This window comes from Bos indicus, chromosome 17 (genome assembly GCF_029378745.1).
Source record: "Bos indicus isolate NIAB-ARS_2022 breed Sahiwal x Tharparkar chromosome 17, NIAB-ARS_B.indTharparkar_mat_pri_1.0, whole genome shotgun sequence".
In the NCBI taxonomy this organism is placed as follows: Eukaryota; Metazoa; Chordata; class Mammalia; order Artiodactyla; family Bovidae; genus Bos; species Bos indicus.
Genome location: NC_091776.1, coordinates 65,221,038 through 65,233,344, shown reverse-complemented (window position 1 = coordinate 65,233,344; position 12,307 = coordinate 65,221,038). Strand labels below are relative to the sequence as shown.

Sequence of the window (12,307 nt, the reverse complement as noted above, 5' to 3'; positions counted from 1 at the left end):
CGCTCTGTCGTGTCCGACTCTTTGCGACCCCTTGGACTGTAGCCTCCCAGGCTCCTCCGTCCATGAGATTTTCCAGGCAAGGGTACTGGAGTGGGGTTGCCATTTCCTTCTCCAGGGGATCTTCCCGACCCAGGGGAGGCATCTGCTTAAGAACACACAGCATGAGCAAAGGGCAAGGCTGACCCCTTGCCTCACAGCCTCTTCTGTGATGTCTTATGAGACCCTCTGGTTCTCCTCTGACCTCAAGGGCTGTTCCTTCCCCAACTCTGTGCATCTCAGAGGGACGTGTCAAGATGTGACCCAGGCCAGCCACACGGCCCGCTCACCCACTTCTCGTCATGCCCCGTGGCTTCAATAAATCCCATCTGGACTCTGTGTCTCCGTGCTGGGACTCCGGGCTTGCAGATCCCACAGCCCGCTGACCATGTCTACTCACTGCCCATGCTGGTCTGAGACCTCATGTGCCCAAAACAGGCCCCTAGATTCCCCCCTCCAATCGCGCGTCTTCACTTTGCTGGTCACTGGCTGGGCAGGCCAAGACCCTCGGGCCGTCCTCTATCTACCTCTCCATCCGATTGACTCTGCCTTCAAAACATGCTGCCAGCCCCACATCACATACCATCGAAGTCAACTCAAAATAGATCAAAGACCTAAATGTCAGAGCCAGAAAGAGGAAACTCTTAGAAGAAAATACACACTTGTATCTTCTTCACCTTCGTGGATTAAGCAAGGGTTTCTTAGATAGAACACCAGAAGCTCAAGCACTGAAAGCAAAATAAATTGGACTACATCAAAATGAAAAGCCCTTTGGTGCCTCAAAGTGCACTGTTAAGAAAGTGAAAAAAATGAACTAAAGTGAAAAGACAACCCACAAAATGGGAGAACATTCCTGCAAACTGTTATGTCTGATAAGGCACCTGTATCCAGAAAGTACAAAGATTAATTACAACTCGATAATGAAATGACAGATGGTCTTAAAAATAGACAAAGGGTCTGAATGGACATGACTCCGACAAGGCACACAAGTGGCCAATAAGTACGTTAAAGGATGCTCCAACAGGAAATGCAAATCAAAACCACAATGATCACTGTGCAATATATACAAATACTGAATCACTATATTGCACCCCTGAAACTACTATAACGTTACTAGTCAATTATATCTCAGTTAAAAAAAAGAAAAAAAAAAACCACCGTGAGATACCACTTCATACCCACCAAGATGGCTAGAATCAAAAAGATGGATGATAACAAATGTCAGTTGGGATGGAGAAAAATTAGAACCCTCACACACTGCTGCTGTGAATGTAAAACGGTGCGGCTGCTTCGGAAAACAGTCTGGCAGCCGCTCAAAGGAAGAAACTGGAGGTATTACCAGTGACCCAGCAATGCCTCTCCCAGGGAGACAGCCAAAGATGTGAAAGCATATGTCCACACAAAAACTCGTCCATAAACGTCCACAGCCGCTTTCTCCATGACAGTCAAGGAGCTGGAACAACCCAGATATGCCTAATGCTGATAAATGGATAGATAAAACGGGGTGCATCTATGCTGCAGAATATTATTCAGCCATGAAAAGTACCGATATATGCCACAAAACGGATGGCCCTTGAAAACTCTATGCCAAGTGAAAGAGGTGAGTAATAAATGACCACTCTGTGTGATCTGTCCAGAAGAGGCAAATCTATAGACAGAAGGTAGGTGAACGGCTAATCGGGACTGGAGAGTGTTAGGAGAGCAGGCAGTGACTGGTCAGTGTGTACAGGGCTTTCTAAGGGATGACGAAGATACTTAAAACGGAATGTGATGATGGTTGCAGAGCTCTGTGAATATACTAAAAGCCATTAAATTAACTGTACACTTGAAATGGGTGAACAGGGACTTCCCTGGGGGTCCAGTGGCTAAGACTGAGCTCCTAAAGCAGGGGGCCTAGGTTTGATCCCTGGTCAGGGAACTAGATCCCACATGCCAAAACTAAGATCCAGCACAGTCAGATAAGCAAATAATAAATGTTAAATAAATAAATAAGTGAGTTCTTGCATGGGCCATGAAAATTCTACATCAGTAAAGCAGCTACCTTGGAGAAGGAAATGGCAACCCACTCCCGTACTCTTGCCTGGAAAATCCCATGGACAGAGGAGCCTGGTAGGCTACAGTCCATGGGTTGCAAAGAGTTGGGCAGGACTGAGCGACTAAACTTTCACTTTCAAAGCTGCTACCCAGCTTCCTTGGTGGCTCAATGGTTAAAAAAAAAAAAAAAAAATCCACCTGCCAATGCAGGAGACCTGGGCTCAATCCTTGGGATGGGAAGATACCCAGGAGAAAGAAATGGCAACCCACTCCAGTATTCCTGCCTGGGAAACCCCATGGACAGATGAGTCCATGGCAGGCGGACAGGACTTAGCCACTAGACAACAATAACAAAGTTGCTACCATCCCCTCAAAGAGAAGCTGCTAACCCCTCCACGGCCACCACCTGGTAAAAGTCCTGTCACCTGTCTGAGGCCCGTGGCAGCCTCCTCACAGGCCTCCCTGCCTCCACCCTGACCCAGAGAGCAGTCGGGGGGTCTCTCTGAGACACAGACGGTGGCAGCAGCGCTCAGAACCCTTTGGTGGCTCCCCTGCGCTCTGGCCCCTCCTTGCCTCTCCAGCTCTGCTCTGGCCAGCACCCCCAAGGCCCACTGGGGTGCCCCCAGCATCCACAGGACCCGTCATCCCCACTCTGGGGTGTCTCCACTTGCCGCTCCTGCCTCCTCGCCGCAGACCCTGGCCTGCCTGGGGCTCCGCCATCACTCCTACAGCACCTGTCGGGTCACTCCCTTAGAAGAAGGGGGTGCCAGGGAGGTTACTCTGTCTCCCCAGGACTTACCACTCTCTGAGTGATCCCACCTCCTCGCTCGGCTTGCCCGTCTGAACTGGTGCTGTCCACTGGAACATTCTGTGACTGTGATGACGTTCTCCATCTGGTCTGCCCAGGGTGACAGCCGTTTCTCAGTGTGACTGAGAAACTGCATCTGGGTCTTAGTTTTAACTGACTTACGCTGAGAGAACCCCACATGGCTAGTGCCTGCCGACGGACAGCACAGGCTGAATCGGTGGACTGGGTCCTCCTGGCATCCCTGGTGCCCAGAACAGCCAGAGGCGACTCAGCACGCACGTACCTGAAACTAGTCTTTCTTGAAATGAAATAAACCATTTGATGAAAGGAGATACTATAACTGGGCCTGGGACAAAGTTTCGATAAATGTTAAGTGAAAAGAAGAAAGAAAGAGGGAGCGAGGGAAAGAGAGGAAAGGAAGAATCACCTTAATCGCCATCACACCCCATGGCGGGGCCCATGAGCAGAACTGGCTGTCAATCAAGAAATCGTCATCCCAGGAAGCAAACATGTGCCTCAAGATGCTCGGTGGGGCCCTAGAACTCAAATCAACCCAAAGGTACATCTGCGAGAGCCTTGATAAAAAAGCTTGGGCTCAGTCGCATAACAAACTGCTTTGCAGCCATTAAAAATATTAAGGTGATGATGAACGCACTGTTTCTCACTGTTGGAATTTTTAAAAGCACGCTACCTGAGTATATATGAAAAAACACTAACTCGAAAAGATACCTGCACCCCAATATTTCTAGCAGCACCATTTATAACTGCAAAGGTATGGAAGCAACCTAAGTGCCCATCAACAGATGGATGGGTAAAGAAGATGAGGTACATCTATGTGTGTACACACACACACACACACACACAGGGACTATTACTCGGCCATTAAAGAGAATGAAATGTTGCCATTTATAGCAGCGAGGATGGACCTGAAGGGTATCATGCTTAGCGAAGTAAGTCCGACAGAGAAGACACATACTCTATGATGTCACTTGTATGTGGGATCTAAGAAATACAACAAACCAGTGAGTATAACCCCAAAGAGGGAAACTCACAGATCCAGAGAAAAGTGGTGCTTGCCAGTGGGGCGGCAGCGGGGGCGGGCACCATGAGGGTAGGGGAAGGGGAGGCACAAGCTGTTGGGCATAGGACAGACTCAACTGGGTATTGGACAACACGGGGAACACAGCCAATATTCTGTTATAACTGCAAGCCGACGGTAATCTTTAAAAAACTGTACAAAGCATTAAAAAAATTTTTTAAATGCACGGGGAAAGAACTGAACAAGTTGTGAGACTTTCTGTAGAATGCTGCCTTGTTTCCGTACGACAGGCTGCGCTGACCGATCTGTGCTGGGACCAGGGTCCCTCAGCCTGGAAACTACGTCGAACGTAGGGCAGCAGGGCAGCAGGATTCTCTGAGCTGGGAGCCGTCCTGTGCATTGTAGGAGGTGGTGGAGCTTCCCTGGTCTCTACCCACTGAGATGCCCGGAGCAAACTCTCCTCTGGTTGTGACAACAAAAAATGCCTGAAACTTTGCCAAACATGCCCTGGGAGCCAAGCTGTCCAAACGGCTGAGAACCACCAACAGGGCTGGAGGGGTGGGTCCAGAGCACCAAACTCCTCACTTGGGGGAGCTTTCCATCCCAAACCTTATGTTTCCATGACGTTTAAAATCTTGCCCAAGCATTCACTATCCTTGCAAGAAGAAACATACAATTATAAAATCAATGCATATATTGATTTATAAGCCACTCTGGAGCGTCGGAAAGTCTCCAAGGAGATTAAGAATCCTAGCCGTGTCTGCATCTGGGGGAACTGGAAAGGAAAGGAGGGTTCGAGGGGGGACACGCTTTTACACACATTATACGCTGGTGTGCTTGTGTGTGCTCAGTCATGTCCGACTCTTTGTGACCCCATGGGCTGTAGTCCGCCAGGCTCCTCTCTGTCTGTCTATGGCATTTCCCAGGCAAGAACACCGGAGTGGGTTGCCATTTCCTCCTCTAAGGGATCTTCCTGACCCAGGGATCAAACCTGGGCCCCCTGCATTGCAGGCAGATTCTCTACCACTGAGCCACTTGGGTTTGAATCTTCAACAGCCAATATTTTGCCCTTCAGTATTACCCTTATTTATGTTTTAAATGTCAAGAACCCAAGATCCTCGGGCAGGAGAGAAGAGAAACGGGGAGCTGCTCCAAGGCTTCCCAGTCCCCGTGGTGAGAAAACGGATCCCCTGACAACAAGCGCTCCTGGGGCCCTGGCACCCCGGGCGGGCGTCCAAGGCTGGGCTGGGGGCCACTCCATGAGGCCCCTGAGCCGGGGCTGGCACACAGATGAAGTGTCGCGTTTCCACGGCCTCTTCCCTCTTGCGGGCTCCCACAACAGCCTGGACGGGGTGGGGGGTGAAACCCTCAGCGCATCTGCGGGGCCCTCAGCCCGCCCGCCCATGCTGGATGCCTTATCTCCTTCCCGCCTAGTGCAGTGCCTCAAGGAAGGAATCCCTGTTGACTCCTAACTCTGGAGGGGGAAACTGAGGCTGGGGGAAGCCAGCACCTGCTCTGCACACAGCGGAGCCCGTGAGTGGCAGAGCGGAGATTCCAACACAAGACCGAATGTGGTCCCTGAAAGAGACGTGGGTTCAAAGCCACTCTGAACCTCAGGTGAATTCTCCTATCACTTAATTTCCACAACCTCCCTTTTCTAGGTTGGAATGGCGGGGGGGGGGGTGACCTGGAGGGGCCCTAAGTCAGTTTCCACACTGGCCACAGAGCAGACTGTTTTTTTTCTCACCTCTGGACCTCTGCCCACACTGTGCTCCTACCGAGGATGCTCTCACCTCCCATGTATGTCTGACCTCTGCACAGAGATCAAAGCTTCCCGAGGGCACACTCCATGCCTCAGATTTCTTCCCCACCTCCGTGATCCCAAGGGCTCGGGTATCAGGTCAGACCTGGGTGCAAACACCAGCTGTGCTGCGCTGGTGCTGTGTGATGTGGGGTAAGTTACTGAGCTTCTCTGAGCCTGTGTTTGCTTCTCCTCTTCTGAACAAGACGATCGCACCTGCAGCAGACGCTATGGGCGCCCTGCCCGACACTCAAATACGCGCCAGTGTCGCGTGAGGATTTTCCTCTCCGCATCTGGGCATGGCACCAGGAATCTGAATGTTAACAGCCCCAGACGCAGCCTCAGGCTAGGACAGAGGGAAATGTGGAAACAAATGCCCCAGGTCCCCTGACCCCTGGACAGGATCGCTCAGAGGCGACCTGTGCAGTCCCCACGGGTCTCCAGCAAGAACGAGCCTCAGGTGCCCACAGCTTTATCACCTGCCTTCCCTTCCCTGCCTCACTTCTCCCCCCCGTCCCCCCGCCCAGTTCCTCTGGGATCACCTCCTGAAACATCCCGCAGGTGGCTGCTTCTGGAGAAACCCAAACCAAGACAATCCCTCTTTCGTGGATTGTCCTGAGGCTCACGTAAGATCGTCACTCAACAACTTCCCCGTGAATGATCACGAAACGTCAGTCGTGGTACTGGAGTCTGGGATACAATGATGGACCTGGTGCAGCATACTGGGCAACAACAGGCGCTCAATAAAGGATACCTAGTGTCATCATTCTAGGACAGGGGTTTCAAACTGATAACCCCACGGCTGTACACAGAGCTGGCAGACAAGTTTTGTTTGAACAAAACAGCATTTCTTTTTTTAAATACACTGTCCCCATTTCATGACGGGGGAGGGGACTACTGGCCAAAATGTGGATCTTTCAAATTCTCTTGATAAATCAGATCTGCCATCTCAGGACCCCTCTCCCCACTTGTTGAGAGCCAGCTGGGACTGTGCAAAGGTTGCCCCCTTCAGAGACGGCTGAGCAGTCCATTAGCCACAAGCCCTACCACTCCCTAGCACCTCATGCCCCGCCTGACTCCACTCATCCCCAGGCCCACCAGGCCCACGCAGGTCCTGAGTTTGAGGCCTCTGGCCTGCGTGTTTCACCGGCATTTGAGAAAACTGCAACAGCCTTCGTACTCACCTTTTGACTGTCTCGATTCCCCGACTCCTGCCGACAGAGCCCTGTCTTGGTGTCTCTAGCCTCCGCACTCTCCCTGGGGAGACTGGGCCTCCCTTTGGGCTGCTCCTGCCTCCTCTCTCTGGCTTCCTGCATGATGGACAGGCCCTCTCGGATTTTGAGAGGCGGGCCTTTCTCCGAATAGGCCCTCTTGACATCCAGCGGTGACCTTCCCAAGTCCCGCAGGTGGTCGGCCCACGGGACCACACCGCTCTCCTCGCCCCTCCCCGGGGGTTTCCTCAGGGTCCCTTTCCTCTGGTCGGCGGGGGACGACTTGGGCTGCACACTGGCCCCACCGCCTGGATCAACCCAGGCAGTGGCAGGCTTTGACTCAGCCGAGGGATGCTGGCACTTCGCGCTGTGATGTTTACTAACAAAGGTCTTCTTCTCATCCACAGGGATCCCCGAGCCTTTTTTCCGGGGGCCGGCGGCAGGACCCGAAGAGGCCCCTGGATTCTTTTCAGGAGGAGCCGAGTGGGGCGCGCCCCAGAGGGGAGAGCTGACCTTGTGCGTGGCTGCCCCCGGCGTCTCTGCCAGGTACTTGCCGGAGCCAGGAGTGGAACCAGGGCTGGTTTCGGCAAAACTGGCCTGTCTCTGGGGAGCCTCGGCTTCCGGGCGCTCCTTTAGGCTCCTCCGTCTCTGATCCGCCTCATCTTGTGGCCCGGGCCTCTCGGGGTCCGAGCCCCTGAGCTCTGCAGGCGAACCCGCCATCCACTCCTGAGCCTCCCGCGGGCTTCCGGCTGGCGGCCTCTGATACTCGGCCATCAGCGCATCGATATCGAGGACGCTGGACCTGTAGCCGGCCTTGGCTTTACCTGGGAACGTCTCACTGACCGCTTCCGTCTTCCTTCGGACCAGGAGCTCGCTGGCTTTCGGGGGACTTCTGAAAGCCGGGGGTGTTTGGGGAGCGCCGCCAGGGGACGTCTTGTTCCCGCTGTCCTTCCAGCCGTTCTGAAAACCACCGCCGCCTTCCGGGCCCCGACGAACCCACACGGCATCGGCGTCGGAGATCCTCTCACCGGGGGAACCCAGAATCCTGTCCCCGAGAGACGCCGGATGCTCTGTCGGCTTTGGAAAGCTTGTGTGCTCGCGTTCTCTGCCCAGGGCCCGGTTTTTACCGCCCACGGTCTCCAGCAGCTCTTCACGGTTCAGAGGAACCGAGGTAGGGGTGTAAGAAAGAGGGGATAGGGGTGGGGCTGCTTTTCTAGAAGGTTCTGTCCAGTTTTCAGGCCCCGGCCTAACCACGTTCTTGGCTTTCTGAGTGTCGGGGATCTGATAGGTCACAGCAAAAAAAGTCGCCTTGGGTTCTACAGGCGACCCCTGCTTTGCTGCAGGAAGAACCCAGTCCAGTGACGTACCTGGGCTCCCCTGCCGGGTCCCCTCCCGACCCGGGAGTAGCTGGGGCTTTCCTAAGGCACCCGGGGCCGTGGGGCTCAGGTGGTCCCCTCTTGGCTCCGCCCTGGACGAGTGCTCTGGGGGCAGGAGGCTGAACTCATCGAACTTCACGTCATGGGGCAGGGTCCGCCGCCTCCATCTGTCCAGCCTCTGGTCGCCAGGGCTCACCCTCCGCCTCCTGGCTTCGGGCTCTTGGCTGCCAGCCATGGCCAGGGGCCCCGTCTGCCCCAGCACGTCCGCCTGAAGCTGCACTCGAGAGTCATCGGCTTCATCCCTGGCCCTGGGAAGAGGCTCTGGAGGCGCCCCCCGGGGCGGAGCCCTCTCCCCCGGCTGGATTCCGGCTCCTTCAGTCCCCGGGTGCTGGGCCTCCAGGGTAGTCCTCGCAGAGGCGGCCTCGGGGCTCGGCTCTGTGCCTCTCCCTTCGCTGAGCCCCACGGCGGCTTTGTGCCAGCTCACGGCCACCCCGCCTGTCCATCTGGGTGACGGGCAACTGCCTCCATGCGTGTCCTTAGGCTCTCGGTGGAACTCGGGCTTTGGCCCGCTGACCTCACGGGTCCCTCGGGCTTCCCAGATCAAACTGGCCCTTTGGACGGACCCCACCTGGCCCTCCGGCCTGCACTTGGGGTCGGCGGGAGTCATGGCATGGGTGACCTCCTGGGAGGGCGGGGGCCGAGACCGGCTGCTGCGGAGAGTCAGGGCCTTTTCCTCGGGCGCCGTCAAGACGGCCTCGCTGTGCGCGCGCTCCCCGACGGCGTGCACGACATCGTACCTGGGCTCAACCCTCTCGGGCGCGGGGGCGCTCTCCGGGAGCTTGAGGAAGGGGTGATGGCTGCCCTTTTCGCCCCCAGGGTGCCTTCCCAGCAGGGAGGACACGCGATGCTGTCTGGGCTCACCGCTGGAGAAGGCGGTCCCTCCGCCTCGCTCCAGGTCGGGATCTTCCAGCCACTCTCGCTTTAGGGCTGTGGTTTGCGGGAAAGAGCTTCTGGGTCCAAGGAGTCTGGATCTGGGCTCCGAGACGTTGGCCAGGTCCGCGGGGGTCGTGGCCCAGGGACTGCGTCCCGAGGGGGCGGTGATGGTATGCTTCTCCACGTGATTCTCGAACACCGTGGCCCATACGGTCTGGAAGCTTCCATCATCATCTGGGGTGCCCTCGGAAGGGCTCCGGGCCCCCACCGCGCTTTCACCCCGAGCGCCGCCGGGGACGCGGTCAAAACTGTCTTTCCGCTCTGTCTGTCTGGGTTTCTCCCTGGGGAGGCCAGGCTTCCAGGGGCTTCTTGTGACAGATGTTCCTTCCACGCCATGCCTGTCCTTTGGCTGGGAAAACAAACAAAAAGAAACAATCCATTTATTTAAAGATTAAAAAAAAAATTTTAATATTTATTTGTAAAAGTTTGCTACAACATTATAACAAATTCAATGAAGTTTTTTTTTTTTTTGATGTGGACCATTTTTTAAGTCTTTTTTGAATTTGTTACTATGCTGCTTCTGTTTTATGGTTTAGGTTATTTAGAGTATGGATCTCAGCCCTCCTGGCCAGGGATCAAACCAGCATCCCTTGCACTGGGAGGTGAAGTCTTCCCCATTGGGCTGCCAGGGAAGTACCGAAACAATCCAATATAGGTCAAAGGATTTGAAATGGAAAGGAAGAGGTGAGGTGACTGAAATCACAGCAGTGAGAAGCCATCCAGTCTTACAGACTGAACACAGCCAGTGAGGGAAAACAGGCACTCTCGCCCCGCTGGCGAGCAGACAAACGGGCACCGCTCTTGAGCCATTCAGTGCGTCTGCCGTCACTTTAAGATACTCATTTCCTTTCATCCAGCCGGTTTCCTCCCAGAATCCCTGCTTTGCCCACGTGCACAAGCCTACCTGAACAAGAAAGTTCATACAGAACTGTCAGTGAAACAGAAGAGCCTAGATGCTCATCTGAAGGGCTAAATAAATTTTGATATATGCAAACAGCTGACTACCACACAGGCACTTGGACCTACAGAGACAGGGTGGCTCCCAATGTCCTAAGATCTAAGGACACTTAAAACGCTGTTGTGTTGATGGAAGAAAAGCAGAAGGAGGAATAATAAAATACTATTTAAAAAAACTGTAGGGGTGTGTGCATGTATATACATATATACATGTAGATAAACAGTGGAGAAGAGATATCAATCAATCTGACCAAAAAAAAATAAAAAAGAGCATTGGTTCCATTTATATTAAAATCTAGAAAATGCAAATGAATCTCTAGTGACTAAAAGCAGATTGGTAGTTGCTTTGGGGGAGGAGGGGGCAGCTGTGGGGGGGAATTACAAAGAAGAAACTTGCAGGTGCTGGAAATGTCCTCTGTCTTTATGGTAATGACGGCTTGACAGATGTACACAGAAGTCACAGTTCACCTGCTTTTACACTTTAAATATGTCCAGTTCACTCTATGTCTGTTATACCTCAATAAAGCTGTTCAAGAAAAAAGTGAGCTCAAACCAGGGCTCTGTGACAACCTAGAGGGGCAGGACGGGACAGGAGGGAGGGTCAAGAGGGAGGGGACCTGTGGATATACTTAAGGCTGATTCATACTGATGTATGGCAGAAACCAACACACCTTGTAAAGCAATTATCCTCCAATTAAAAATAAGTAAATAAATAAAAGAAAAACTTGAAATTTCAGAAAGCATCAATCACAAACCCATGAAACCCAGCAGTTATTTTGTGAGATTTTTTTAAAAAAATTAAATAGACTAACCGAAAATACTTTCTAAGCAATTTAATTGCTGGTGATTTTTTTCTCCTTTTCCTAGCTGACAAATGAGGGGGTGAGGAAAGGAGCTGGGGCCATAATGGTGGGGGGGGAGTTGAGGGGGTTTCTATTAACGTTTTTTGATTTTTATTTATTTTTGGCTGTGCTGGGTCTTCCTTGCTATGCAGGCTTTTCTCTAGTTTTGGCGAGCGGGGTCTGCTCTCTGTGGTGCATGGGCTTCTCACTGGGGTGGCTTCTCTTGTCTCGGAGTATGAGCTTTAGAGTACAGACTCAATACTCACAGTGCATGGTCTCAGTTGCTCCAAGGCATGTGGGATTTCCCTGGATCACGGATCGAATGTCTCCTGCATCGGCAGGTGGATTCTTTACCACTGAGCCACCAGTGAAAGCCTCTGCTACTGCTGCTGCTGCTAAGTCACGTCAGTCGTGTCTGACTCTGTGCAACCCCATAGACAGCAGCCCAATAGGCTCCTCTGTCCCTGGGATTCTCCAGGCAAGAATACTGGAGTGTGTTGCTATTTCCTTCTCCAATGCATGAAAGTAAAAAGTGAAAGTGAAGTCGCTCAGTCGTGTCCGAGTCTTAGCGACCCCATGGACTGTAGCCTACCAGGCTCCTCCGTCCATGGGATTCTCCAGGCAAGAATACTGGAGTCGGTTGCCATTGCCTTCTCCAGTGAAATCCTATATTAGCATTTAAAAAAATTTCATTTGGCTGCACCAGGTCTTAGTTGCAGCATGTGGGATCTAGTTCCCTGACCAGGGATCAAACTTGGGCCCTCTGCATTGGGAGCTGGGAGTCTTAGCCATTGGACCACCAGGGAAGTCCCAACATTTCAAAATCTTCATTAATTTCTCAAAAAAGCAGACATTCTTACACAGGAAAGCCATATCCTCCTCCTGTTTGCACAGACAAAAATTTATGCCTGACAATTATGTTTGCAAACAGTATGCAACACCAAGGAACAGCAAATCATGGGGCATCCCTCATGGCTCAGATGGTAAAGAATCTGCCTTCAATGCAGCAGACTCAAGTTCGATCCCTGGGTCAGGAAGATCCCCTGGAGAAGGAAATGGCAACCCACTCCAGTACTCTTGCCTGGAGAATCCCATGGGCAGAGGAGCCTGGTAAGGCTGCAGTCCGTGGCGTCACAAAGAGTTGGACACGACTGAGTGACTAACACACACACACACACACACACACAGAGCAGAGTATCACAGTCTATCA

At 52.8% G+C, this 12,307-nt stretch overlaps 1 protein-coding gene across 6 annotated transcripts in view; it reads right to left on the bottom strand.

Moving 5' to 3' along the window:
- KIAA1671 (KIAA1671 ortholog) overlaps nt 1-12,307 on the bottom strand; it is a 184,826-nt gene that overhangs the window by 117,577 nt on the left and 54,942 nt on the right. For all 6 annotated transcript variants that reach the window (XM_070769747.1, XM_070769750.1, XM_070769744.1 and 3 more), the window contains one exon: nt 6,903-9,647. In XM_070769747.1, coding sequence (XP_070625848.1) covers nt 6,903-9,647 — 2,745 coding nt within the window. The remainder of the gene's footprint in view (nt 1-6,902; nt 9,648-12,307) is intronic.